General features: G+C 39.7%; 1 protein-coding gene and 1 pseudogene across 1 annotated transcript; both read right to left on the reverse strand.

Moving 5' to 3' along the window:
• Window positions 1–9,711: 9,711 nt before the first annotated feature.
• On the reverse strand, window positions 9,712–10,650 carry LOC147368249 (olfactory receptor 7C1-like). The gene has a single exon (XM_086413435.1). It carries the CDS (start codon window positions 10,648–10,650, stop codon window positions 9,712–9,714), a length of 939 nt encoding a protein of 312 aa, XP_086269561.1.
• Window positions 10,651–17,936: 7,286 nt separating this feature from the next.
• LOC147368250 (olfactory receptor-like protein OLF4) lies at window positions 17,937–22,329 on the reverse strand (annotated as a pseudogene).
• Between the last annotated feature and the right edge of the window lie 4,925 nt (window positions 22,330–27,254).

Below are 27,254 nucleotides of genomic sequence, written 5' to 3' on the forward strand. Positions count from 1 at the left end.
GTATCTTTGATATCACTATTACATTAGGAAAACCTTAGACTTTTCTGTATTTATAAGGTGTTATGGGCATTTTCTAGATTTCTTTATTAATTAACATTTTTTTCTAATGTTTACATGCTTTCTCCAAATAGTATTAATTTACAACATCTATTTATCTTTAAGTCTTATTGCATTGCTATAAAACTCCACAACGCTGTTCAAATTTATGTTGAGTTGGAATTCTTATTATTCTTCCTTTATTCAAGGGAATAATTTTAGAGTTTTTATTTAATATGATTTTTATCATAATTTAGGATATATCTCTATGTATTTTATCATTTTAACTTGCATTTTTTATTCCTATATATTTTAGAGGGCCTTTTAAAGATACAAATAAGTGTTTCACAATTGGTTAATAATTTAGAAAAAAATAGTGTTAAATCTTATCCCCATATTCCCTAATAAATTTCAAATGTTGGGTGTGGAGCTAGGGACCATATAAGCTATCAGAAGAATATAATTAAAATACATAGATAATATAATTTATACATGAATATATGTAATCTTGGGCTTCTAAGGTGGCGCTAGTGGTAAAGAACCCACCTGCCAGTGCAGGAGATGTAAGAGGCATCAGTTCAATCAATGGATTGGAAAGATCCCTTGGAGAAGGACATGAAACCCACTCCAGTATTCTTACCTGGAGAATCCCACGGACAGAGGAGCCTGGCAGGTTGTAGTCCATGGGGTCGCATAGAGTCAGACACGACTGAAGCGACTTAGCACACACACATGCATAAGTAATCTTTAAAAGTAGACATTCTCTATGAATAAAAAGTCTTTGATGGAAATATGGGAAGAAAAGATCAATAATTGGACAACAAATTGAAAAATTATTAATGAGAAAATGTGCCCTGCAGAAAGTTGGGATGCAAAAGATAATTATTTGACTAATAAAAGTTAGTACCTTTAACCTATAAAGCCTTAATTATAAATCATATAAACATTAATATATTACCAGGGAAAAAGGCATAGAATATTAAAGATTTATTAAAAAGTATAAAAAGGATAATAAATGTTTGAGATTTTTTTCTAGTATTAACTTAAGAGGATGAAAGTAAAATAAGATACCTTTTCACTGAGACAATTAAGAAGCCACTGAGAAAAATAAAGACTAGGAATGCAAAATTTCATCAAGTGGAAAGAGAAATAGCACTTCACATACTGCTATGAGATGATAATTGATCTGTATTTCTGGACTGGAGAAATTACATCAGTGTACAGATTGTTTATAAGTTTCCTTGCACAAATCCAAGGAAAATGATTAACAAGATATACCAAAATGTGGACAAGAATCATCTTGGAGTGATAAAATGAGTCTGGATTTTTCAACTCATTTTCTTCTATACACCTTTCAAAAACTACAAATGAACACACATGTAGTCTATCCTCAAGAAAAACATTTAAAGATTTGGAAGACATTTTTAATACAAGTTGCATACAACAGAACTAGGTAAAGCAGAGAATTAAGGTAAAAGCAGAGTTAAGGAATTAAAGAGAAGAACAGGTGTAAAGTTGAGACAATCCAGAGCTAATTCTTTGGTAAAAGCAAACATACATGCAAAATTAGTCTAATGAATCAAATAAGAAAGAGAACAGTAATGCCTAAAATTAGGAATGAGAAAAATAAACATAGATGTAAGGAAACGCTCAACTTTGCAAGAAAATATTACTTAAAACTTGGCATAAAAAACTAGAAAATCTCTAAGAAATTAATTTATTTCTGGGACAATGTAGGTGTCCAAAGTTGATTCAGAATGGAGGATAATAGATCAACAATTAGGGAGGGAATTAAGCAAACAACAAGATTTACCTTCAAAAATGCCTTTGTGGGACCAGAGGGCAGGAACAAAAGATTTCCCCTTTAAATATTGAAGAAGAAAAGAAAGTTTATCATCACTATTATCAATTCTGAAAAGTTCTAGCTAATGCAGTACAAGGAGAAAAGATACAAGAGATGTAAGTATCAAAAAAGCAATTATTTGTTTGAAGATGATGGATTGCCTGAAGATAATAAATTGGCAACTGAAAACCTCTTTTTTTAAAAAAAAATATTTTTAATTAGAGGAAGAAAACCTCTTTGGACTGAAAATGATTTTAGTAAGGCAGTCGATACAAAACAAATATGTAAAAACCAATAGTCACCTTAAAGTAACATTCAGTGGCATTCAGATGTTTTGCAATCATTGCTTCTATCAAATTTTGAAACATTTTCACCACTATGAGAACTCTCTGTGCTATCTTTGTAACTTTCTTTAAAATTTCTCTAAAATTATTCAAAAATAAAAATTAACATAAAAAGTGGGTACAAGAGAAAAATAACCCCAGCAGTGTTCATATGTGCAGTTAAATCTTTCAGAAAATAATCACAATCATTTCACATATCAGCAAAAATGTGAGCCTCTTAAAACAGGGACTGGAAATTTGCAAATACACAATAAATTAAAGTGATACATTTACTAAATAAGCCAAATGACTTGAGGACCTCCATATGTCAAGTATTTGTGCTAAGTTTTGTATGCCTTAGCTCATTTTATCATGATCATTATTGTTTTGATCTAACAAATGAATATATGTAAACAGTATACAATAATCATTAATATGTATAGATACCTCCTGGGTGATGGAGACAAAAACATTCTTGTGCATTATCTCTTTTAATTTAATTTTCATACTAACCTCACAAAGTGGATACTATTATTATTCTCATTTTATAAATGTGGAAACTGAGCAGAGAAATATTCAGTAACTTAATATCACAAAGCTATTTGAATGGGCTGAATGGGTTTGTAAGGCACCGTGGTAAAGAATCTGCCAGCCAATGCAAGAGACGAAAGAGACCTGGGTTCAGTACCTGGGGGTTGGGAAGATCCCCTGGAGTAAGAAATGGCAACTTGCTCCAGTATTCTTGCCTGGAAAATTCCATGGCCAGAGGAGCCTAGTGGGCTATACAGTCCATGGGGTTGCAAAGGGTTGTGCATGACTGAGCACGCACACACATATCAGTTCAGTTCAGTTGCTCAGTCATGTCCGACTCTTTGTGACCCCATGAACCCAGCACGCCAGGCCTACCTGTCCATCACCAACTCCCCAAGTTCACCCAAACTAATGTCCATCGAGTTGGTGATGCCATCCAGCCATCTCATCCTCTGTCATCCCCTTCTCCTCCTGCCCCCAATCCGTCCCAGCATCAGGGTCTTTTCCAATGAGTCAACTCTTCACATGAGGTGGCCAAAATATTGGAGCTTCAGCTTCAGCATCAGTCCTTCTAATGAACACCCAGGACTGATCTCCTTTAGGATGGACTGGTTGGATCTCCTTACAGTCCAAGGGACTCTCAAGAGTCTTCTCCAACACCACAGTTCAAAAGCATCAATTCTTCAGTGCTCAGCTTTCTTCACAGTCCAACTCTTGCATCCATACATGACCACTGGAAAAACCATAGCCTTGACTAGATGGACCTTTGTTGGCAAAGTAATGTCTCTGCTTTTCAATATGCTCTCTAGGTTTGTCATAACTTTCCTTCCAAGGAGTAAGCGTCTTTTAATTTGATGGCTGCAATCACCATCTGCAAAATTTTTGGAGCCCCAAAAAATAAAGTCTGACACTGTTTCCACTGTTTCCCCATCTATCTGCCATGAAGTGATGGGACCAGATGCCAGGATCTTCGTTTTCTGAATGTTGAGCTTTAAGCCAACTCTTTCACTCTCCTCTTTCACTTTCATCAAGAGGCTTTTTAGTTCCTCTTCACTTTCTGCCATAAGGGTGGTGTCATCTGCATATCTGAGGTTATTGATATTTCTCCTGGAAATCCTGATTCCAGCTTGTGCTTCTTCCAGCCTAGCGTTTCTCATGATGTACTCTGCACATAAGTTAAATAAGCAGGGTGACAATATACAGCCTTGACGTACTCCTTTTCCTATTTGGAACCAGTCTGTTGTTCCATGTCCAGTTCTAACTGTTGCTTCCTGACCTGCATATAGGTTTCTCAAGAGGCAGGTCAGGTGGTCTGGTATTCCTATCCCTTTCAGAATCTTCCACAGTTTATTGTGGTCCACACAGTCAAAGGCTTTGGCATAGTCAATACAGCAGAAACAGATGTTTTTCTGGAACTCTTGCTTTTTTGATGATCCAGCAGATGTTGGCAATTTGATCTCTGGTTTCTCTGCCTTTTCTAAAACCAGCTTGAACATCTGGAAGTTCACATACTGCTGAAGCCTGGCTTGGAGAATTTTGAGCATTACTTTACTAGTGGCACACACATATATGAAGTGCTAAATAGGAAGAATCCCAGAGAATGCTTCTTGTTTGAGTGAGTGAATACATAAGGAAGATTTGGTAGATAAAAGAATACAGGAGAATCAGATGGAGAATAGAAGCACATAGTTCCTGAGAAATAGCTAGGATGGTTGGGTAAGAAATATGAAGAGATGTTGGGAGCTTAAACAAGGTCAGTTTCCATTAGGAAGGTGAGAGATTCTCAGAGTTGGGTTCCAGAAGAGAGAGGAAGGAACCTGAGTGGAAGAGAGATTTTGAGACACTTAGGACTTGAACTGTGCAGGGTGTTTTAAGTAAATGGACTCTTACTAACTGTGTTATCCTCATTTGTGCCATCCAAGTTAATACTCTGAGAGTTCTGCCTGCCTCCATACCTGTTTTCCACAGCACACACTTTAATGTCCTCAGTGAGCCTCTAGTTCTCTGGATCCTTTCATTCCTGGGTGATGGATCCTCAACTCAGCTCCATTAAAGTGCAAGAAGGTGGCATCAGGCATCCATTCTCTGAAAGGGCACCGCTGAACTTCCTCCTTTCTGGGACAATGAAGCTGTACTGAGAGGAGTAAGGGGCATATTTATTGTTTCTGTGACTTCAGAGGTTGAATTCTCACAACTGCTCATTAAGGTAATTGTTCCATTGTTCTCTGCTCTCTGAGCAATTTGGTTCCCATGAGTGTGGAAGCCAAACCAGAAAGGACCTTCTTTCCTGCTAACTTTGTTCCCATGGGAACACCCCTCCCCATGCACCTTAGTCACAATGCTCTTTCCCCAGGATCTGATCTCCACTATTTTTTCCCACAAGCACTTCCTCAACATCTGAGATGGAATTTCTTTGTCTATCAAGAGCATGATGGCACATTTTTCAAGATCATGTGAATGTCAAGCAGCTTAACTTGAAATTATGAACAAAGCTGTGGGTCGTACCCAGCTACCAACAAAGCCAGACCAATGAGTTTGCCACAGCTTCTGTTCCCACTGTTGAAAGGGCAATCTGAAGGAGGTTCCAGGAATACAACAAGAAAAGTAGTGTGAGAAGTGGACTGACTGGCTGTTCAGGCAGACTCTGTGGGAATATGTGGCTTTTCAGGGTCAAAACTTGACTTCAGGGTCAAGTTAATTGGATGGTCCTCAACACTCTAGTCCAGAGAGAATGGGCTATCCTAAATAATTCACAAGCGAGTGACTTTGTTTTCTGTATATCTCTTATACGTGAAATCTAAAAAAATAAAAAATAAAACAAACTAGTGAATATAACAGAAAAGAAACAGACTCACAGGCATAGAATTTTTTTCTTTCTTTGGCTGCACTGCTCAGCATATAGAATTTCCCTGAGCATGGATTGAACCTATGCCCTCTCCACTGGAAGTGTGGAGTCTTAACCACTGGACCACCAAGGAAGTCTGGACTTGGAGTCATAGGGGAAAAATCAGTGGCCAACAGTGGGAAGAGGGAAGGGAGAGGGGCAAGACAGGGGCACGGGATTAAGAGGTACAAACTACCATGCGTAAGATAAGTCGCAAAGGATATATACTGTACAGTAAGAGATATAGACAATATTCTACAGTAACAGTAAATGGAGTATAACCTTTACAAATTGTGACTTACTAGGTTGTACACCTGAAACATATAATATATTTTTTGCAAACTTTAAACTTTTTATTCTGTATTGGGGGTATAGTTAGTTAACAATGCTGTGGTTTTTTTTCAGGTGAACGGAGAAGGGACTCTCCTTATGCATCAGTTCAGTTCAGTCGCTCAGTTGCGTCTGACTCTTTGCAACCCCATGGACTGCAGCACGCCAGGCTTCCCTGTCCATCACCAACTCCTGGAGCCTGCTCAAACTCATGTCCATTGAGTCAGTGATGCCATCCAACCATCTCATCCACTGCCTTATGTATACATGTATCCATTCTCCCCCAAACCCCCATCCCATCCAGGCTGGTACATAACGTTGAGCAGAGTTCCATGTGCTACACACTAAGTCCTTGTTGGCTCTCCATTTTGATTATGGCAGCGTGCATGACTTTCCCAAACTCCCTTACTGTCCCTTCTCCCCGGCAACCATAAGTTCATTTTCTAAGTCCATGAACCTCTTTCTGTTTTGTAAGTAAGTTCATTGGTATCATTTTAGATTCCACATATAAGAGATGCCATATGATATTTATCCTTCTCTGTCTAACTTCACTCAGTATGACACTTTTTGGTTCCTCCATGTTGCTGCAAATGGCATTATTTCATTCTTTTTATGGCTGAGTAATATTCCACTGTGTGTATGTACCATATCTTCTTTATCCATTCCTCTGTTGATGGACATTTAGGTTGCCTCCATGTCTCGGCTATTATAAACAGTGCTGCAATGAACACTGGGGTGCATATATCCTTTCAGATCATATTTTTCTCTGGATTTATGCCCAGGAGTGGGATTGCAGGGTCATGTGGTAGCTCTATTTTTAATTTTTTAAGGAATCCCCACACTGTTCTCCATAGTGACTGTACCAATTTACATTCCCACTAACAATGTAGGAGGGTTCCCTTCTCTTCATGCTTTCTCCAGCGCTCTCTCCAGCATTTGTTGTCTGCGGATTTTTTTTTTGATGATGGCCATTCTGACAGGAATGAGGTGATATCTGATTGTAGTTTTGATATGCATTTCTCTAATAACTGGTGATATTGAATATCTTTCCATGTGTCTGTTGGTAATCTGTATGTTCTCTTTGGAGAGATGATTATTTAGGTCTTCTGTCCATTTTTTCAGTGGGCTTGAAACTTATGTAATATTGTTAACAAACTATACCTCAATAAAAAAGTAAAAAGGAACACCAGTATATAAGGGAATAACTTTTATAACCCAAATCAAATATTAAAATTTTTCAAACAAATAAAAACAGTAGGCTACTTAGGGCATCCTCCTCTTGAATGATTGTAGCGACAGCTACTGAGCCTGCGTGCCCTAGAGTCGGTGCTCCACAACAAGAGAAGCCAGTGCAATGAGAAGCCTGAGCACTGCAATGAAAAGCAGTCCCTGCTTGCCACAACTAGAGGAAACCCGAGTGCAACAGGGAAGTCCACTGCAACCAAAAATAATAAATAAATGTAAAAAAAGTCTTAAAAATGATGTTGCCAAGTGTCTTCTTTTTTTTAAATATAAATTTATTTATTTTAATTGGAGGCTAATTACTTTACAATATTTTAGTGGTTTTGCCATACATTGACATAAATCCGCCACGGGTGTACATGTGTTCCCCATCCTGAACCCCCCTCCCACCTCCCTCCTCATCCCATCCCTCTGGATCATCCCAGTGAGACAGGGTGCCAAATGTCTTCTTTGTCCACATATTATTTGAATAATGGATTTTAGTTTTTCAATGTCATCAGCCTTGTAGTCTATCCAGTCTCCTTTCCTTCTTTTGACTGTTATGCAAAATAGAGTCAAATCTGGGACTCTGCTTTTCTATTTGTACAGGCATTTTTATGGTCCATTCTTACCATGTGTGAAAAATATTTTGCTGGAGAAGGAAAAGGCAACACACTCCAGTAGTCTTGCCTGGAGAATTCCATGGACAGAGGAGCCTGGTGAGCTATCATTCATAGGGTTGCAGAGTCAGACACGCATGCACACGTGGGGTGGTGGGGGGAGGGGGAATGGTTTCGGGATGATTCAAGCACACTGCACTTATTGTGCACTTTATTTCTATTATTATTATATCAGCTCCACCTCAGATCATCAGGCATTAGATCCTGGAGCTTGGGGACTCCTGCTTTAGCTCACTCCCATGGGGATTTTGCACATGGAAAATTTTCATATGTTCTCTTTCCCTTTGGAAGTCACTTTCCCATGGTTCTCAAGTAGGGGTGATTTGGCCCCTTATGGAGTATATGAAGACATTTTTAGTCCTTGCAACTTGGGTGGTGATGTATCTTATCCAGGGATACGACTAAACATCCTACAATGTACAGGAATAGCCCGTATAGCAAAGAATGACCCAAACCCAAATATTAGTGATGCCAAGGTTGAGAAATTCTGCTCCACATTACACATCCTCTTTCTTTCTGGGGTATACTGAGCTTTATGACCTAGTCCTAATGGAGGACAGTGTACATGGGGGAGAAATTGGCTTAATAATATGGAACAAAAAGCTGAAGCATTACAAAAATTACTCTTGTATGTAACGAGAGCTGAAATTTATTTAGGACTTGCCACCTGCATTCCTTATGCTGAAGCTTTGCCATTTTATTCCATTTAAACCTCTTGTCACCCTTCTGAGGCATGTCTTGTTATAGGTTCATTTCAGATAGAGCAACTGAAGCGCATGGGGGTTGAATATTCTTTGGATAAAGAAGTTGTGGTACATATACACAATGGAATATTATTCAGGCATAAAAAGGAACATATTTGACTCAGGTCTAATAAGGTGGATGAACCTAGGGCCAATTATACAGAGTGAAATAAGTCAGAAAGAGAAAGACAAATATATTAATGCATATATATTGAATCTAGAAAGATGGTACTAATAAACCTATTTTCAGGGCAGCGATGGAGACATAGAGAACAGACTTGTCGACACAGTGGGGGAAGGAGAGGGTGTGATGAACTGAGTGAATAGCATTGAAACATATACATTACCAGATGTAAAATTAGAATGGCCAGTGGAAATTTACTGTATGATGCAGGGAGCTCAAATCTGATGCTTTGTAATAACCTAGAGTTGTGGGAGGGATAGGAGGTGGGAGGGAGGTGCAAGAGAGAGGGGAGTTACCTATACCTGTGGCTGATTCATGTTATATATAGCAGAAACCAACACAATATTGTAAAGCAAGTATCCTCCAATTAAAAATAAATAAATTTTTTTAAAAGAAAAAAGTCTACTAAAGATAAAAAAAATACAATAAAGTATATTTATCTTATCACTGAAAAATCACCATATACTAAGATGGTATCACCGTTTGAATTTAGGAAAATTTTGGGGCTCTTCCTGATGGTGCAGTGGTAAAGAATCCACCTTCCAGTGTAGAATACTCAAGAGACTTGAGTTCAGTCTCTGGGTTGGGAAGATCCCCTGGGGGAAGAAATGGCAACCCACTCTAGTATTCTTGCCTGGAGAATCCCATTGACAGAAGAGCTTGAGAGGCTACACTCCACGGGGTCACTAAAAGAGTCGGACATGATCGAACACACCCACACTGTCCACCCGAAAACACACACCTCTCCATCTCTAGTCTACACCTGTTCCCAGTGTCCTGAGGATGGATAGTTAGCTTGCTTCCCCACCCTTGCCTCTCTCAACAGATTCATTCCAACTTCAGAACTAAGTGCACTGAAAAATTAAGAGTCCACACTCTTAAGTGTTCTGTTCCATTGCTCTTGATCACACGTGTCCAGGCTCCAGGACAATGTTGTCATTGGGGAGACAATGTGTTGCAGAGAAGCTTTCTCAGAGCTCTTTTCATGTCTCTGTTCCTCAGGCTGTAGATGAAAGGATTGAGCATGGGGGTGACCATGGTGTACAGGACAGAGGCAAACGCCCCTGTTTGAGAGTCATGTGTCCATGTGGAGCTGAGGTAGACCCCAAGGCAGGTTCCGTAGAACAAGGAGACCATAGAGAGGTGAGACCCACAAGTGGAAAATGCTTTATACTTCCCTCCTGTCGTTGAGATCCTCAGTACAGAACAAACAATTCGAGAATAAGAGAGAAGGATGCCAGTGAGAGGAAAAAAGCCCATAAGGCCTGTCACAAGATACAATACGACATTATTGATGAAGGTGTCAGAGCAGGCAAACTTGAGGACCTCAGGGAGTTCACAGAAGTAGTGCTGGATTTCAACGATGGTGCAGAAAGAGAGCCAGGACATGGTTAAACTCTCAGGAAGGGCCCCCAGAACACTGATGAGCCAGGTCAGGAGGAGCAACTGTGCACAGAGCCGCAGGTTCATGATGACCGTGTAGTGCAGGGGGTGGCAGATGGCCATGAAGCGGTCATAGGCCATCACTGTCAGGAGTAAGTTGTCCAAAAGTCCAAAAACTGTGAAAAAATACATCTGGGTGATGCAGCCTGTGTAGGTAATGGCTTTGCTCTGGGTTTGGATGTTCAGGAGCATCTTTGGGATGGTGGTGGAGGTGAAACAGATGTCAGACAATGACAGGTTGGAGAGAAAGAGGTACATGGGGGTGTGGAGGTGGGAGTCTGTGATGATGGCCAGGATGATGAGCAGGTTCCCAAAGACGGTGACCAGGTACAAAGAGAGGAAGAGCCCAAAGAGAACAGACTGAATCTCTGGCTTCTCAGAAAGTCCCAGGGGGAGAAATATTGGAAGCTGTGAGTGGTTTCCTGGTTGCATGTGAAGGATTGTCTGCCAAGAGAGAAGCAGAAGCAAGATTTAATTGGTGATCAACAGGCATCTTAGAAATGTGGTCACTTTTAGCTTGACTTCCCTGGTGGCTCAGATGGTAAAGCGTCTGTCTACAATGTGGGAAATCTGGGTTCGATCCCTGGGTTGGGAAGATTCCCTGGAGAAGGAAATGGCAACCCACTCCAAAACTCTTGCCTAGAAAATCCCACGGAAGGAGGAGCCTGGTGCAGGCTACTGCCCAGGGGGTCGCAAAGAGTCGGACACAACTGAGCAACTTCACTTTCACTTCACTTTAGCTCGAACTCAATATATTGATGAGACAATGCTTTTGCTTAATGGCCTCTTCTCTCTTGTCTGTCAGTTTGAGGTCTCTTAATGCCATCATCTTCTCCTGTGTTGCCACCAGTAGCTAGAAAGGTTTCACATGAAAACTAATTTTGCACCCAAAGAAGATCTCATTTGTTTGACTACCTTGACCCTTGGTCACCCAGGCTTCTCAGATGCCTTTGAACTAATTTGTACTTTATTACTAAATGCCTTTATAATAAAATAATTATTTATTTAAATTAATATTCATTTTATTTAATTTTCATTAATTTATAATTAATCAATAAACACCATTAATTATTATTAATTTTATTTAAATTATTACTTTAAATGCTAATTTAAAAAGCATGAGTCTGTGTATAATTTCCATAAGCTATAATAATGACATGGTATTTTCTACTCACTTGATTAACATGTATAATGGACAATCATGAAATAAGGTATGGAGTTATCAATTTTTCCCAGGAAAAAATTGCTAATTTTGAAATCTCACAAAACCTGTTTGAAATACATAAAAATTATCTGGAGGCACATGAAAATAAGTGTTCCAGTTAATTTTCTAGAGCTATTTTAATCATGATACAACATGCCTTCTACAATAGCAGCTGTATAAGAAAAATCAGAGACTTATCTCTAATTAGCATATTATTAAAAAAAACAAAAGAAAATAGCAATAAAATATAAAAATATTTAGAAGTTTATCATGCAAACCAAATACTATGCCTGGGTAACATTTAACCCTAGAAAGCAACCAGCATTTCATATTGGTAATGTATTTATTACAGTAGAGCAAATAAGTAGAAAAAAAAATCATCCAAAAAATTGGATAGTCTAATTGAATGCTAAAGATATTGCTTGAAAGGAGTTCTGAGTAAACTAAATGGGTTTCATTACTATGAAAATAATTTCCTTGGTCATCAGCTTATGTCAATCCTCACATGAAAATATTTGAGAAATCTACATGAAGATCATACAGAAGACAAGTATGCGTGTCACTGCCACTACCCAATTCTGTTCTGAAATTTCAAACCAATATGACCAAAGAATAAAAAACAATCATAGGGTCACATCTTGGGTAAAAGTAAATTGATCACATTTTCAGATGAAAACCTGGCTACCTAGAATCAATTGCAAAGCTATTACAACTAAGAAGTCCTTCTGGTGAAACTAGATCGAAATATAAACATGTATCATTTTCTTTCCCATTTCCAGCAATAAACAGATGCATAATAGAAAAAAAAATCCTATTTGAAATTGTACAAAAATAGGACTTCCCTGGTGGCTCAGGCGGTAAAGAATCTGCCTGCAACATGGGAGACCCAGATCTGACCCCTGGGTTGGGAAGATCCCCTGGAAAAGGGAATGGCTACTCACTCTAGTATTTTTGCCTGGAGAATTCCATAGACAGAGGAAAGGGGTGGGCTACAGTCCATGGGGTTGCAAAGAGTCAGACACGACTGAGTGACTAACACATATGACATACACAGACTAACAGTCTGGCTCATTGAAGGCACTCAAGAAATGATATAAATAGCAGTTAATATTTATGAAATTTACCAGGTACAGGAATCATGCTAATCTCTTCTCCCGAATGGTCTCATTTCATCTCCCTGGAAACAAATGGGATGAGAGTGCTGTCACTCATGTCCATCAGAGACAACTGAACGTGGCTGTGTGTGCTCGCTGAAATGCACAAGTTAATGAAGAGTGTGGCCCCTCTGATGTGCGAGTTACAGTAAGGTGAGCAGGAGGAGACTGGGTACTGGGTAAAATGTTAGGGGGAGACCAGTGTAGCCCAAGAGAAAACTAGGAGAGAGATGGTTCCTGATGAGTTAGGAGAGCGTTGTAGAAATAATGTGGGAATGAGCAGAAGGCAAGGGAGATGAGGAGAGAGAAGAGGCTGTAATTAAACTTGAGGATTCCTTCTTGGTTAACACTTGAACATTTTTGAATCATTTTTAATCTATAGATTTGTTCAATTTTCTTACTCTTGACAGTGCTCCTGGGGAAATTCCTCTCTTCTATTTCCCGAGGGTGCTCTGTGTTGTTATTTCCAGTCTGATGGACTCATCCCAGGAAAGTGAATCTTGTAGCCAGTAGTCGTGTCTCTAACATGAGGGAGATGGTGCCAGGCACTTGGAGAAGGGAATGGCAACCCCTTCCAGTATTCTTGCCTGGAGAGTCCCATGGACAGAGGAGCCTGATGGGCTACAGTCCATGGGGTCACAAAGAGTCGAATGCGACTGAACAACTAACAGCATGTGGATCTCTGAACCATGGTGATGTTTCTAGGAAGCATGAGAGAATGTCTTTTTCCCCTCATATTTGTGAACTGAAGGTGAGGGGCAAAGTTAATTGAGCTCCAGAAGCTGAATTCTCAAAGCTTCTCATTAAAATTTTTTATTTTTGTAAGCTTGGGGAAATATAACTGCAGGAATATGGGGACCATAATCAAAATGGAAAAAATTATGGTTATGTCCTCAGGGGTAGATATTGGAAGAATGTGTCTTCTCCCACTGGGACCATTAAAACCTTTTTTATTATGGAAAATTCACACATATACAGAAGTGAAGAGTAGTGAAGAGTATAATGAACACTCATCAATTCATCAATGGGTTTCACAAGTTACTGACCTGTAACCTGGCCACACTACTCCTGTTCACACGAGATGATTATTTTTAAGCAATTCCCACATATAGTATCATTTACCTATTAATATTTAAGCAACTTTAGCATGTGTCTCTAAAAGAAAAAGATAATTAAAAAACCAGATAGCCCCATCACTATTGAAATCTAGTTAGTTCTTAAATTATGAACAGCAAGAAAAAATTGATCCCAGATCATAAGATGTATATGTAAATATTTTGATTATTATTCTTTTTTAAAAGTAATTTTTATTGGAGTCACTTTACAATGTGGTGTTAAGTACTGCTGTACAACAAAATGAATCAGCTATGTGTATACATATATCCCCTATTTTTTAGATTTCTGTCTCATTTAGGTCTCACAAAGCATCGAGTAGAGTTCCCTGTGGTATACAGTAGGTTCTCATTTGTTATCTATTTTATACATAGTAGTGCATATATATCTGTCTCAATCTCCCAATTTATCCTCCTTCCTCCCTGCTCTCTCCCCAGTATCCCTATATGTCGGTTCTCTATGTCTGTGTGTCTATTTCTACTTTGCAAATAAATTCATCTACATCATTTTTCTAGATTCCACATAACAGCAATATTATATGATATTTGTTTTTCTCTTTCTGACTTATCTCTATATGACAGTCTCTAGGTCCATCCATGCCTTTGCAAATGGCACCATTTCATTCCTTTTTATGGCTGAGTAGTATTCCACTATGTGTGTGTGTATATACACCACATTTATTTATCCCTTCTTCTGCTATTTGTATGTAATTTTGAAAGAAAAGCACTTCACTTATTATGAAGGCGGTGATACATTCAGTAGTTGATCCTTTAACCTGAAGTTTCTTCAGTGTCATCAAATAACATACACCTGAAAAAGACTTTGTTTCATAGTAAGATAAAAAGATTAGCCCAGGTTATCCAAGTTAGTGAAAGGTAATAACAAGGTCCTCTAAATACTGAGTGAGAATAAGAAAATTGAGGTCAAAGAACATTTAATATGCTATGCTGCTGGTTTTGAAGACTGAGAAAGGACCATGAACCAAGGAATGTAGGTGGCTACCAGAAAGTCATTTAGGAGGGAAATGCATTCTCTTCTGGAGCATCGAGATGGATCCCAGCACTGCAAGCATGTGGACTTTAGCCCCCTGAGACCCATTCTGGTTTGAGCTTTGGGTCCATAGAACTTCAAGTCATTATCTATTTATCTATTTATATCTATCTATGGACAGAGGTTAATAACATTGTATAGGAGGTGGTGATCAAAACCATCTCCAAGAAAAAGAAATGTAAAAAGGCAAAATGGATGTCTGAGGAGGCCTTACAAATAGCTGAGAATAGAAGTTAAAGCAAAGGAGGAAAGGACAGATATATCCATCTGAATGCAGAGTTCCAAAGAATAGCAAGGAGAGATAAGAAAACCTTCCTAAGTGATCAATGAAAGGAAATAGAGGAAAACAACAGAATGGGAAAGACTAGGGATCTCTTCAAGAAAATTAGAGATACCAAGGGAACATTTCATGCAAAAATGGGCACAATAAAAGAAATGGTATTGACCTAACAGAAGCAGAAGATATTAAGAAGAGGTGGCAAGAATACACAGTAGAACTATACAAAAAGATCTTAATGACCCAGATAACCATGTTGGTGTGATCACTCACCTAGAGCCAGACATCCTTGAGTGTGAAGTCAAGTGGGCCTTAGGAAGCATCACCATGAACAAAGCTAGTGGAGGTGATGGAATTCCAGCTGAGCTATTTCAAATCCTGGAAGATGATGCTGTGAAAGTGCTGCACTCAGTAAGCCAGCAAATTTGGAAAACTCAGCAGTAGCCACAGGACTGGAAAAAGTCAGTTTTCATTCCAATCCCAAAGAATGTTCAAACTACAGCACAATTGCACTCATCTCACATGCTAGTAAAGTAATGCTCAAAGTTCTCTAAGCTATGCTTCAACCGTATGTGAACTGAGAACTTCCAGATGTTCAAGTTGAATTTAGAAAAGACAGAGGAAGAACCAGAGATCAAATTGCCAACATCTGTTGGATCATCAAAAAAGCAAGAAAGTTCCAGAAAAACATCCACTTCTGCTTCATTGATTACACTCAGACATGACTGAGCAACTGAACTGAACTGATCTATCCATCTATCTATCTACCTGTCTATTTATCTATCTTTGCATATACACAGCCATATATAACATATATACATAGTTATAATGGTATAATTTGTTACAGCAGCATGCGTGCATGCTTAGTTGTTCAGTTGTGTCCCATTCTTTGGGACCTCTTGGACTGTAGCCTGCCAGGCTTCAGCGTACATGGGATTTTCCAGGCAAGAATACTGGAGTGCGTTGCCATTTCCTACTCCAGGGGATCTTCCCGACCCAGCGATTGAACTTGATTCTCTTGCATTTCTTGCACTGTCAGATGGATTCTTTACCACTCTGACACCTGGGACACCCCAGTAAAAAATAAATCATATATTTTTATCCAATAAGATTTTGTTCAAAAAACTGAGTTTAAGCCTCTCAATTTATTCACTTAGGTTCCTCCAGGTAGTATTTTCCATTGAAATCTCACCTTAAATGAAGAAAATTAGAGTCAATTTGGAGATAGTTGCTTCTGTTAACTGATACAGGGAATCCCACACTGCATGAGTGTAAATATGGTTTTGATTTTGAGAACTTTGAGGTGTTAAGATAGAAAAAGTAATTAAAATTATTAAATTAGATCACCCATTCTACCTTAAATCTTTGTGTTTAAATTTCTACTTTCCTTGGACTTCATGTTAACTATGCAATGTTCATTTTAAAAATTTCTTTACCTTCCAACAGTCTTGTAAGGTTTCTTTTAATAGAATAAATTGGATTATAAATGATTCTGTGTGCACGTACATATGTGTGTGTGAGCATGGTTATTTGAAAGAGAAATGTATACAAATAGAGACACATATGTATTGGGTTTCTCCGGTGGCACCAGCAATAAAGATTCTGCCTGCCAATGCAGGAGACTTGGGTTCTATCGTGAGTTGGGAAGATCCCCTGGAGGAGAGCATGCAACCCACTCCAGTATTCTTGCCTGGAGAATCCCACGGACAGAGGAGCCTGGTGGCTACAGTCCATGAGGTGGCAAATAATTGGATACCAATGAGCGACAAACACTTACACATATACACAACTATCTTTTGTGTAATAATAAATGTTTTATTAATATTTTCCTCATCATATTTAAAGTCAAGTGTAACTCTAAGGCCATATTATGTAAATCTGTTTATTCATTTTTGTCTTTCTGTGTAGCTTCCACTTGGAGACATCTATTTTATTATCAGTTCTTGCCAGTGTCAGTTGTAAACAGGGAGGACATCAATCTGAATAACAACAGAAATCAAAAGAGTAGAAAATTACCCATGAACAACTATAACAAGGAGTATGCTAAGGTCTGGAGTATTAGGAAGAGCAGTTAAGGAAGTGATATATAAAGGAATGACATTCACAAAAGGAAAACAGTGGTCTCAGATTTTTTTTTTTTCTGTTATAAGCTTATGTAAGTAGCTGTGATTGCCAAGAGTATTTCTTTTTTTTTTTTCCCATAAGGGCCTTCCGCCATGACTCAACAGTAAAAGAATCCACCTGTGATGCAGGAGACATGGATTCAAGCCCTGGGTTGAGAAGATCCCCTGGAGGTGGTCATGGCAACCCACCCCAGTATTCTTGCTTGGAGAATCCAATGGACAGGGGAACCTGGTGGGCTACAGTCCACAGGGTCCCACAGAGTTGTGCATGACTGAAGCAACTTAGCATGCACGCATAGCACCTTGAGATAATGGGAAAATCCAAATATCTTAGATCCATGGTTGAAGATAACTTTGGGATAATAGGATAATGACAAAGGAAAAAATAAAAAAGAAACTTTATTAGAATATAGTTGCTTTATGATGTTAATTTATGCTATACTGTAAAGTGAATCAGCTGTATGTATACACATATCCCCTCTTTTTTGGATTTCCTTCCTATTAGGTCACCACAGAGCCCTGAGTAGAATTCCCTGTGTTACACAGTAGTTCTCATTAGTTATCTATTTTAAACATAGTATCAACAGTGTATAATGTCAGTCCCAATCTTCCAAGAGAATTCTTGAATATAAGAGAGATCACAAAGTTTCATAAAATGAGTTGCATAAATTGTATAGAGAAGCTGAGATAAAAGAAATGGAAATTCCAATAAGGAACTGACGAGGCATGTTTTACTTACTTCCATATCTGATATAAACTGTAATTTCTGGCTCTGAGGCTTTCATCATGTGCACTTCTTAAGCCTTAGGACCCACATATCCTTTTAGAGTTGCCCTCCCCAAGAACATTGTCAGAGCCCTCTTTATGTCTTTGTTCCTCAGACTGTAGATGAAAGGGTTCAGCATGGGTGTGACCACAGTGTACATCACTGAGGCTTTTGCATTTGAATGGGAACTGTGTGTAGCAGCAGAGTCATATACACTCCTAAGCTCATACAATAAAATAAGGAGACTACTGAGAGGTGAGGTGCACAGGTGGAAAGGGCCTTATACCTTCCCTGAGCTGATAAGATTCCATATATGGAGGACACTATCTGAGAATGTGAGTAAAGGATACTAGTAAGAGAACCAACACCCAGCAGGACAGCTGCAAAACACATCACCATGTTATTGGGAAAGGTGTCAGAACAAGCAAGTTGTACCATTTGATTGAGTTCACAGAAAAAGTGAGGGATATGCAAGTCTGTACAGAAAGATAGTTGCAACACCATTAAGCTTTCTAACAAGAAATGCAGAAGACTTATAATCCAGGACACCAGCACTAGCAGTCCACAGAGCTGGGGGTTCATGATGACTGTGTAGTGCTGAGGATGACAGATGGCCATGTACCAGTCATAGGCCATCACAGTCAAGAGCAAGATGTCCAATCCTGCAAAGATTACAAAAAATACATCTGAATGATGCATCCTTCATAGGTTATGACTTTGCTCTCTGGCCTTATGTTCTGTAGCATCTTTGGGATGGTGGTGGAGGTGAAGCAGATGTCTACAAAGGACAGGCTGGAGAGGAAGAAGTACATGGGGGTGTGGAGGTGGGAGTCTGAGCACATGGCCAGGATGATGAGCAGGTTTCCAAACGCAGTGATCAGGTACATGGAGAGGAAAAGCCCAAATATGGGGGGCTGCAGTGTTCATTCCTCTGAAAATCCCAGAAGAGGAAATTCTTAAATTTCTGTATCATTCTGTGGGTTCATGTGGTAGAGGTGACTGTAAGGAAGGGGAAAATAACATGACTAATTTTCACACAGATAGGCATTACTCACATCATTGAAATAATACAATTCATATTTTTTCATCAAGAAATCAATATTTTATGTATGGTTCTTATCCCCTTCAGAGAATTCCCCATGCCTTCTCTAATAAGCAAACTTGTCCCATTTTTAACTTTTCCCCCATGATGTCATGTATTCACAGTTTTAATGAGAAATTCCTGCACTTGAAAATTGAATTGCAACAATGTTCCCCATATAGTCTACGCAGGGATTGTGACATGCTGAAAAACAAAAGCTCCTAAAATCCAGATTTGAGAAAGAATATAAACAAGTTAAAAACTTGTATATCACATTTAGGGGTCTTCCCTGGTGGCTCAGATGGTAAAGAATCTGCCAGCAGTGCAGGAGAACCATGTTCACTCCCTGGGTTGGGAAGATATCCTGGAGAAGGGAATGGCAACCCTCTCCATTATTCTTGCCTGGGAAATCCCCTGGACAGAGGAGCCTGGTGGGCTACAGTCCATGGGGTCACAAAGAGTCAGACACAACTGAGCAACTAAGCATGCGCACGCACACACACACACACACGTGTTAGATGATTACAGGTATTATAACAAGCTTGCTAGATGATTACAGGTATTATAAAGAAAAAGGAAGTAGGTGGAAGGAAAAGAGAGAAGGAGGTGTGTGAGTGCTAATTTTTATGCATGTTCAGGCCAGACCTGCCAAAAAGGTGATTCTTGAATAGAGAGCCAGTAGTTGAACATTTGTGGGGAAGTGTGTGCCTGACAAGGGTACAGACAGTTCACAGGTCTGCACAGCACAAAGGTGTTGGTTTAAGATGTTCAAGTTCAAAAAAAGGAAACCAGTCTGGTGAGGGAAATCAGCAGGATGGAGAAGGAGGAGAGATGATGTCAGAGGATGCTGAGGAACAAGGAAGCTTCCCTGAAGCTGGTGAAACCTCAAGTGACAAGGAGTCCCTCGTCCACATCTCTACTTGTCCACATCTCCAGCAAAATGAAATTCAATATAAAAAACCCCATAGCCATATGAAACAAAATTTAAGGAAAATCCAAAGCCAACTTCTAGAAGAAAAACTATAGACATTATATTTTCATCAAAAATATACAATAGTTATACTTTAATTAAAATTAATTAGTTAATTAAATTTATGAAAAAACACTTTTCTCCTTGGAAGGAAAGCTATGCAAACCTAGGCAGCATATTAAAAAGCAGAGACATCATTTTGTGACAAAGGTCTGTCCAGTCAAAGCTATGGTTTTTTCCAGTAGTCATGTACGAATATGAGAGTTAGTCCATAAAGAAGGTTGAGTGCTGGAAAATTGATGCTTTCAAATTATGGTGCTAGAGAAGACTCTTGAGAGTCCCTTGGAATGCAAGGAGATCAAATCACCAATCCATAGGGAAATCAACCATGAATATTCATTGGAAGGACTGATGCTGAAGCTGAAGCTCTAATACTTAGGCCACCTGATGCAAAGAGGTGATCACTGGAAAAGACTCTGAAACTGGGAAGCACTGAAGCCAAAAGGAGAAGGGGATGGCAGAGGATGAGATAGTTAGATAGCATCACCAACTCAATAGACCTGAGTTTGAGCAAATTCTGGGAGACACTGATAGTGAAGCCTGGCATTCTGCAGTCCATGGGGTCACAAAGAGTCAGACATGACTTAGCCACTGAACAGCAACATGTTTTAATTATATAAGCTTGGGTCACTGGCTCAATTTTAGATTACCAAAAACTTGGAAATAAAAAAATACAACAGAAGGTGTTTTAAAATATGGGGAGGAAGCAGTATCTAAATTACAATTTACAGAAACATACAGATTCAAATATGCATATGGAAGATAGAGGTGAACTTTAGTCAAGTGTAAAGAGAAATGCCTTCCAAATGGTGGCTGAATATAATGTAAGTTTTAGAAATATGGTACAACTTTAAGAAATAAAAATGCAATGTCTAATCACAAAGAACAAAAGCAAGTAATAAGGGATGTGAAAAGTAGTTGCAAATATGTATAAAGTATGATTTATTAGCATCAAGCCCTCCCTCGTGACTCAGATGGTGAAGAATCTGTCTGCATTACAGGTGACCTGGATTCAATCTCTGGCTGGGAAGATCCTCTGGAGAAGGGAATGGCAACCCACTCCAGTATTCTTGCCTGGAGAATCCCATGGACAAAACAACCTGACAGGCTACAGTCCATGGGATTGCAAAACGTTGGACACAACTGAGCAACTAATGCAACCACAACAACACAATGCAGAAGAACACTCATTTTCATTTTTGGTGAAAGCAGTGAAGAATGTGTCAGTGACTGCTCTATTCTTTCAGTTAAAAAAATTAAAAAGCAATGAAAAGAACAGAATATAACTGACTTGTTGATTTTTACCACACAAAAATTATAAACTCTCAGACATTCTGCTCAAAACTTGTATACATACATAAAACAACTAAGTGGCAAAGAGCAAAAATGATGAAAAAAATTTGTCTTTGAAAGAATACAATCAAAAGCAAGAATCCTGCCAAATTCATGATGCAAAAGCAAAGGAATTGAACAGACAGTTTTCAACTAACTTTCTTATTAATATATAAATATATTCAGCCTCACTGGTAATGAAATAATTGCAAAGTAAGCTCATTAGCATGTCCATTTTTACATAATAAATACTCTTTAATTTGAATATTAGGAGGGAGAAGATACTGTGAAAGGTATGTCCCATGAACTACTTTTGTAGGGAAATGTTTGCCAGTATTCCTTTGTCTGGATCCCTCTCATTGTAGTCACTTGGCTCCATCTTAAAAAATAAAAGTCCTTACATGTCTGTACAACCCTCCACAGCTAATATTCAGTATCTTTACTTCAGTTAATAGCAAAAATCCTTGGACTTTGTTTCTACTTTTACTGGAAGCTTTACACCTCCAACTCACTCTCTTAATGGAGCCTTTATGTCCATCATTTAATGGCCAACACTGACCCTTGCACTTCTCAGTCGCTCATTCATGTCTGACTCTTTCCAACCCCATGGGCTGTAGCCTGCCAGTCTCCTCTGTCTATGGGATTCTCCAGGCAAGAATACTAGAGTGGGTTGCCATTTCCTTCTCCAGGGAATCCTCCTGACTCAGGGATCCAACCTGCATCTCCTGCACTGAAGGTGGGTTCTCTACCACTGTGCCACCAGTAATTCAATATTTACATTTCTTTTTGCATTATAAGTTAAAACATTAATTAACCAAGTAAACAAACAACCCCAGTGATCTTGGTTATGAGTTAGTTCAGACTGGCTCAGGTGAACTCAGGTAAATGTTCTTGCCTCCATTCCATTTGACCTTCTCCTGCAGTATTTCCTGGACTCTTGGACTCACCTGGGTGGAGTCTCTGAGGGGAAGTTTGCAACATAGATGTCCCAGGTGCTCTTGGATGACTGATAATGGAGACAGAGGCTCTGTTTCCAGACAAGACAATGGGATGAATTCAAGCATTGGTCTTCTAGTCAGAATTATGAGTCTGCAAGCAACAGCTGTGCCCTGTCCATCCCAAGGTTGCCCAGGCTGAGGGATGCAGCAGAGGAGATATTTACAGCTCCCCATGTCTGCTCATCGGAGAAGGCAATGGCACCCCACTCCAGTACTCTTGCCTGGAAAATCCCATGGACGGAGGAGCCTGGTAGGCTGAAGTCCATGGGGTCCCTAAGAGTCGGACACGACTGAGCGACTTCACTTTCACTTTTCACTTTCATGCATTGGAGAAGGAAATGGCAACCCACTCCAGTGTTCTTGCCTGGAGAATCCCAGGGACGGGGGAGCCTGGTGGGCTGCTGTCTATGGGGTCGCACAGAGTCAGACACGACTGAAGCGACTTAGCAACAGCAGCAGCAGCAGCATGTCTGCTCATTAGGTACAATTCCCTCCTGTTAGTACCATCTCTAATAATTGATATCCCTGTGGGACACTGGTCTGGACAAATAGGAATATTTTCTTTTCATTTTCTGTTTCTAGGTGACAGTGTCAGATGGATTTAGTATTTATTACTTCTCTCCATGATTTTTCCTGTCCTTCTGGGGGAGTAAAACTTAAAGTCCTCTCCCAACTCTGAGTTCACATTTTCTCCAGAGTCTAAGATCGAGGTTTCTGTCTTGACTGGGTCCATGATCAAAGCATTTACTCCTGGTGGGTCCCAGCCCCTAATATCTCTAGAAAATTACTATTCTCACCTTCAAACAGTGGGATAAATTTATTCTTTTAATGTAAAACCTGGGGCAGTACACTGCTTGAATTCATTACAGTTTTGTAAAAAATGTTAACAATTTTGCACTTAAAGCAAAAGTTAAGTGCAGAAGTTAAGTGCAAAAGTTAAATCAGGTAGTTCTGCATTAGAAAATGTTTTTAATTATAAGAAACTCATAGATCTTACCTCCTTTTGGGGTTTCTACAGCTTAATTTTTAGGAAACCCCATTCTATGTGGTAAGTGTAAAGTGCTAGCCACTCAGTCGTGTCTGACTTTTATGACCCCATGGACTGTAGCCTGCCAGGCTCCTCTGTCTATGGAATTCTCCAGGCAAGAATACTGGAGTGGGCTGCCATTTCCTCCTTCAGGGGATCTTCTCAACCCAGGGATTGAACCTGGGTCTCCTGCATAGGCAGGCGGATTCTTTACCATCTGAGCCTCCAGGGAAGGATAGTACTTCTATGAACTCCATTTTCCATTGCAGAAATGAGCTTCATAGGGATTAGTGATCTGCCAGTTATAATCTGAGTAAGGTATGAGACCTTTTCTGGAATTCCCCAGTTGTTTCCAGCTTTCAAACTCTGCGCCAGTGGTTCTCAGTCAGAGATGCTTTTACCCTGGGTGATATTTGGTCATGTCTGAAGGGGTGCTGCTAAACAGGTATACTATAATGCCCAATCAGCAGCCAACACAAATAATGATCCTGCCCAAAAGGAAAACAGTGAGAAAATGATTAAACCTAACCTAGACCATAACTTTCCCACATCAGTGTTCATACCAGCCACCCAGATGCAGGTTCAAATGCACTTTCTGATCAGCAGATCTTGCCTGGTGAGTCAACAGACTCCTGGATGGTGTTGATGATGCAGGTACTGGATTTTGACCATTGTTGAGTAAACAAGGCTGTGGTTATGTTTTAGAGTCTTCTACAGAGTTTTACATTTTCTCTATCACAAATCATCTTTGTATGAAATTTTGAAGAAAAGCATGTGCATTCACTCCAGAGGCTGTGAAAATCTGCATCCAGTTTGTGTCCCATTCATGGATCACAGCCTCATCATGGCAAGTAGGCTTGTGTAACTCAATGAAGCTATGAGCCATGCCATGCAGGGCCACCCAGACAGGCAGGTTATAGTACAGAGTTCTGACAAAACATGGTCCATTGGAGGAGGGAATGGCAACCCACTTCAATATTTTTGCTGCAAGAACCCCATGAACAGTATGAAAAGGCAAAAAAAGGGCCCTTGAATCACCCCAAATAATGCACTTCTGGAAAAGTTGGTGTAGTAGGCAGAATAAGGGCTTCCCAAAGATGTTCACGTTCTTATCCCTATAATCTTTGAATATGTTATTTTACATAGCAGGAATGTTTAAATTAAGGTGCTTAGTTGAATAAAGTTCCTAATAAGTCATTTTAAGACAATTAGCCATGATTATCGGAGAAGGCAATGGCACCCCACTCCAGTACTCTTGCCTGGAAAATCCCGTGGATGGAGGAGCCTGGTAGGCTGCAGTCCATGGGGTCACACAGAGTTGGACACGACTCAATGACTTCACTTCCACTTTTCACTTTCATGCATTGGAGAAGGAAATGGCAACCCACTCCAGTGTTCTTGCCTGGAGAATCCTAGGGATGGGGGAGCCTGGTGGGTTGCCGTCTATGGGGTTGCACAGAGTCAGACATGACTGAAGCGACTTAGTAGCAGCAGGAGCAGCCATGATTATTAATCAGTGATCCTCTAAACATGAATGAGAGAGGCAGAAGAATTGAACTCATAGAGATATTTGAAAATCTTAACTGCTGCTAACTTTGGTGATGCGGTGATAGTCAAGGAATGCAAGTATTCTCTAGGAATTGGAGTAGGACAGGAAATGGATTCTTCCCTGGAGCCTCCAGGAGTAATCTGTTGCAGGAAGGGGGACCCCTCTGGGGCCTGAGAGTGGGCTTTTGTCTAACACTCAGAAGTGAATTGTCTGAGGAGACATCCATTCTGACAAAGCATGAGACTTTATTCCTTTGATATGCACCTCACCTATCTGGGGTTCCCTGGTGGCTCAGATGGTAAAGAATCACTGCAATGAGGAACACCTGAGTTTGATCCCTGGGTTGGGATGATCCACTGGAGAAGGGACTGGCTACCCACTCCAGTATTCTTGCCTGGAGAATTCATGGACAGAGGAGCCTGGTGGGCTACAGTGCATGGGGTCTCAAAGAGACACAACTGAGTGACTAACACTTTCACTTTCATTCTGTGTTTTTCACATCCTGAGCTTCCTTGGGGCTCATCATAGGGAGTGGCAGCAATTTGATGACTGCTAGATGGCAGATAATCTTTCCTTCTTGAGTTCCCTCAGGGCTCACCAGCTCACCTTCTGTGGTGGCTGAAATTACTGATTATTGACATCTGTTGTTTACTGATATGGCAGGAAATATTCCATTCCTCAGTTCCTCCTCTTGGTCTGGAATTTGACTAATATTTGGAAGATATTTCACAACTAATTTTTGTCCTTAACATGGGGTATTTAGTTTTCTTTAATTTACAAAAAATCTTTTGACGTTCAGACTATCTGCCCCTTGTTGCAAAACTTCGGCATGATCTGGTTCCTACCCTTGTATCCTTTGAGCTCTCTGCTCAGGGTTACTTGAGATGCTGTTTTCAGCCAACAATGGAATGATCTGATATATTTATGTATTCTAAAATAGTTACCATGATAAATTTAGTTAACATTACCTGAAAAAAAATTACCATTTTTTTCTTGTGGTGGAACATTGAAGAATTACTCTCTTAGCAACTTTCAAAGATATAATAGAGAATCATTAACTGTTGTCATCATGCTCTCTTAGCTCCTCAAGGCATCTTCATTTTTAACTGGAAGTTTGTACCTTTTGATCAACATCTCTCCAAAAGCCTGGGTTCCTGGCAACCACTATTCTACTCTCTATTTGCAAAATTTGGCAAATAGATGGGGAAACAGTGGAAACAGCGGCTGACTTTATTTTTTGGGGCTCCAAAATCACTGCAGATGGTGATTGCAGCCATGAAATTTAAAGACGCTTACTCCTTGGAAGGAAAGTTATGACCAACCTAGACAGCATATTAAAAAGCAGAGACATTACTTTGTCAACAAAGGTCCGTCTAGTCAAGACTATGGTTTTTTCCAGTGGTCATGTATGGATGTGAAAGTTGGACTATAAAGAAAGCTGAGCACCAAAAATATGATGCTTTTGAACTGTGGTATTGGAGAAGACTCTTGAGAGTCGCTTGTACTGCAAGGAGATCCAACCAGTCCATCCTAAAAGAGATCAGTCCTGGGTGTTCATTGGAAGGACTGATGTTGAAGCTGAAGCTCCAATATTTTGGCCACCTGATGCGAAAAACTGACTCATTTGAAAAGACCCTGATGCTGGGAAAGATTGAGGGCAGGAGAAGGGGACGACAGAGGATGAGATGGTTGGATGGCATCATCAACTCAATGGACATGGGCATGGGTGGACTCCGGGAGTTGGTGATGGACAGGGAGGCCTGGCATGTGGCGGTTCATGGGGTCACAAAGAGTCGGACACGACTGAGTGACTGAACTGAACTGAACTGATTTGCATGATTTTGACTTCTCAAAAAGATTCCACATATACATGACCTATGCAGTAAGAAAGGCAACTCACTCCAGTATTCTTGCATGGAATATTCCATGGACAGAGGAGCATGGTGGGCTACATACAGTCTGTGGAATAGCAAAGACTCAGACACAACTGAGAGACTGAGTATGCCTGCACACATGACATAATATATTTGTATCAAGGAATATATCTAATCACACGATAATGGAAATTCCCCAAATTGTTTAGATCCAATGTTGAGAATAAATTTGAGAGAGTGGGAAAACCTTAACATGGAAAAACTCTTGAAAATGAGAGAGATCACAAATCTTAATCAAGTGAGTGAAATTAAGTTATATGGAGGAGTTCAAAGAAATTTAACTTCTAGGAAATAAATACAAGAAGCATGTCCTACTTCTCCAATGTAATGAAAGAATCTGAAAAAAGATCTGCAATTTCTGGCTCTGGGTTTTGAACCCTTCAATCAGGTGGCCTTCT

The sequence above is a fragment of the Bos grunniens genome, chromosome 7 (assembly GCF_055505025.1).
Source record: "Bos grunniens cultivar Pamir isolate PY7600 chromosome 7, Bosgru_T2T1.0, whole genome shotgun sequence".
Taxonomy (NCBI): Eukaryota; Metazoa; Chordata; class Mammalia; order Artiodactyla; family Bovidae; genus Bos; species Bos grunniens.

Coding starts and splice junctions, on each gene's coding strand:
- LOC147368249 (XM_086413435.1), bottom strand. CDS start 10,650: ATGCAACCAGGAAACCACTCACAGCTTCCAATATTTCTCCCCCTGGGA.